Here is a 3219-nt window from a genome sequence, read left to right on the forward strand (position 1 = left end):
ATATTTTGTTTACGATTTAACTTTCGAAATCTGTTATTGTTTTGGATGTCTTGAAAATTAAGTCAAAGTGCAATTAATACCAATACAGTGGTTTACTAGCAAAAAATAATCAAAAATAACTTTTTTAACAATAAAATCAAAATATAAAAAAATAAGAAAAACATATGGATAATATAAAACTTTACAAAACTAGTCTTGAGACATTTAAAAATCATAAGTTGAAACCATCAGCACTGATGTCATGGTATTGGCCTCTGACCAGAGCCACCAAATCTACTTTTTCTACTTTTTTGACCCATTCGTGCATCCACTCCTTTGAAAGTCCCACTAAAAACTTCCATTTTCAACATTTGCACTGTTCTCTTCGTATAGAAAGAAGCAGTACTTCTGTCAGCCTATATAAACCCCCTCTCTTGAAATTCCACCAAACACTAACTTATCAACCGAAAAACATCGTATCTCTTCAAAGATTCTCATTCAGTAATAACAGAAAATCCAAGTTTCATGGACTCTTCATTCTTTTCTGATCATACTTCAAACGAATACCTTCCCTTTAATGAAAACGATTCCCAGGAGATGGTTCTCTTTGGAATGCTGGCAGAGTCGTCTTATGATCACCAGACAACATCTTCTGCAGCTGACAAGATTAGCTACAGAGGGGTACGTGCGCGGAGATGGGGCAAATATGCAGCAGAAATAAGAGATTCCACAAGGAATGGGGCTAGGGTTTGGTTGGGGACGTTTGATACAGCTGAGGAGGCTGCTTTAGCATATGATCAAGCAGCATTTGCCGCTAGGGGTTCAATGGCAGTTCTTAACTTTCCTGTAGAGACGGTTTACGAGTCGCTTAGAGCAATGGATTATAGGTTTGAGGAAGGGGGATCTCCTGTGTTGGCATTGAAAAGGAGTCACTCCATCAGAAGGAAAGCTATAATCAGAGAGAAGAAGAGGAAAGAGATGAAGTTAGATGAAGATCGTAAGAATGTGGTGGTGTTTGAGGACCTGGGTGCTGATTACTTGGAGGAGATTTTGAGTTTGTCAGAAAGCTCTGGTTCTTGGTAAAACAAAGGACGATAGATACAATTAAAGATTGGAAGTTCAAGCTTAAGCTCAGTGTGAGTGAGTGTCTGTAGGCTAGTCTTTTTTTTTTTTTTTTTTTTTTTTTTGCCAATCGACTTTTTGATATTATGTAAAGATGAAAGTGATGGACGAGAGTCCAGGGGAATCGTATCACGAAATTTAATGTGTAAATTAATTACGATTTTATAATATCCTCTCTAAATTTCAACTCTATTTTAATACAACATATAAATTAAAACGACAGTTTAATAAAAAAGGAAAAAACTAAGACATGCAGTAGTTTATACTAGTTTTTCGCAGAAAACATAAAAAGAAATATACATTGTGCGATGCAAAAATAATAAAATGTATGATTTAAACTGTGAGAAATAAGTTACATTGTAGTATAATGTTTTCTACAATAATATTTGTTGTTGACGTTGTATATTTTTAATTTATTAATAAAATGTCTACAGAAGGAAAAATGTGGTTTATCAAGTAAACAATTCAATTTATTAAAACGGATTCATGAAATAAGTAAATTATAAAAGCTATAATATAATTATTAGATTTAACTAACTAAAAATTTCATATAAAAAAAATAGAATAAATAAAATTATGAATTAACTTATAGAGCCAACGGCCAAGTGCCTGCCTTCTTCTCATTACATTACCATAAACAGAAACTCCCCGTTGCGATACAAGGGCATGTTTACTAGTTGCCTTAAAAAAACAGAGAAAAAAATCAAGTAGGCTACTAAACATATGGAGGGATAAAAATATAAAAAGAAACATGGTTTTGTAATTTGTAAATCACTTTTCTAGTCATCAATCAATCAAAGACGTTTAACAAAAAGAAATAAAGAAAACGAGACGGTGATAGTAAATTGTACCTTTGAGGAATGAACACGAAACAGAGACCGGCAAGACCTCAAGAGGTGCAATCAGATATACGATCATAGGGAACGGAAAGTGGCGCTTTTTGGTGGACACATAGCCGGCATCATGTTTATAAAGAAAACATGGTTTTATAATTAACCAGCGACAAAATTGCAAAAATGATCCCTATGATTGGCAAATTTATGCGATTTTGGATCAAAACAAAACCTTGGTGTATCACTGCTCCAAAATTTGATATTTCTATTGTTTTTGGTCCCTCACACTAACTTCCATCCATATGTCCGATTACCTGCAATATAGACGAGGTTATTTTCGTCTTACTACCTCTATGTCATCGATTACTGTCATATTAAAGGATATACACAGTTAGAGTTAATGACCATTCACTCTTTACCCACTAAACTCATTTTCTTGATCAAAAAACCTTAATCGTTCAAACTCTTGCATTTGATCATCAACTTCAATCATAAGTTCAATTGCACAAGTATGCTCTACATATGGGAAATCAACCAAGAAATCAGTGTTTTGATGCAATCCAGATTTACGGTGACGTATTTTGTTTCTTATATATTTCTTCGAAACAATAAAAAGCTTTTACAATCAGTATAAAGTAATGTTTTTTTGGTTTGGCTCATGATTTTTTACATAAGGATATCCCACGATGATCACTATTGAGCTCCATCACGGAGGGAGGTTCACAAAATTCCCATGGATAAGCTACATTGAAGGAAAATTAGACCACGTGGACCTAGTAGACATGGATGAGTTCTTTGTGGATGAGTTGGACGAGGTGATGCTAAAGCTTGGTTATTGTATCAACTCATAATAACAACATGCAGTTCTATCAACTCATAACACAAAATTCTGAGCAAATCTCTAGCACTAAACTAGCATGCCGTTCTATAAACTCACAATAACAACACATAATCAAGTAAGGGAATTTTGGGAAATCACTGCTCGGGGCTCTGGCTGATTTTACACTCCGGTTCACCTTGTTTCCTCTTGAAATCTGTTTGCTCATTTAGAAAATCATTTCTTTTTTTTTTTGAAAAATTTCTCAAATCCTCAGTCTGAGTCCAGACATACCCGAGGGTACATCTGGATCCCTCAAACCAAGGCTCTTATACCAAATTGTAACGCCTCAAAATTCAAGAAAAAATTTTCATTTCTAATTCTCAAAATATTACTCATAAATTCCAGTCATCACAGAAATTATAAGTTATTATTAAGCAATATCAGAGCATCCCGATATTCTCAAAT

General features: G+C 34.0%; 1 protein-coding gene across 1 annotated transcript; it reads left to right on the top strand.

Moving 5' to 3' along the window:
- The first annotated feature begins 443 nt into the window (after window positions 1-443).
- Window positions 444-1157, top strand: LOC145088159 (ethylene-responsive transcription factor 1B-like). Its single transcript, XM_079026383.1, has one exon. The coding sequence runs from the start codon at window positions 505-507 to the stop codon at window positions 1060-1062; it is 558 nt and encodes a 185-aa protein (XP_078882509.1). The 5' UTR covers window positions 444-504; the 3' UTR covers window positions 1063-1157.
- The last annotated feature ends 2062 nt before the right edge of the window (window positions 1158-3219 follow it).

The sequence above is a fragment of the Lactuca serriola genome, chromosome 2 (genome assembly GCF_051521515.1).
Source record: "Lactuca serriola cultivar US96UC23 chromosome 2, Lser_US96UC23_V15, whole genome shotgun sequence".
Classification (NCBI taxonomy): domain Eukaryota; kingdom Viridiplantae; phylum Streptophyta; class Magnoliopsida; order Asterales; family Asteraceae; genus Lactuca; species Lactuca serriola.

Coding starts and splice junctions, on each gene's coding strand:
- LOC145088159 (XM_079026383.1), top strand. CDS start 505: ATGGACTCTTCATTCTTTTCTGATCATACTTCAAACGAATACCTTCCC.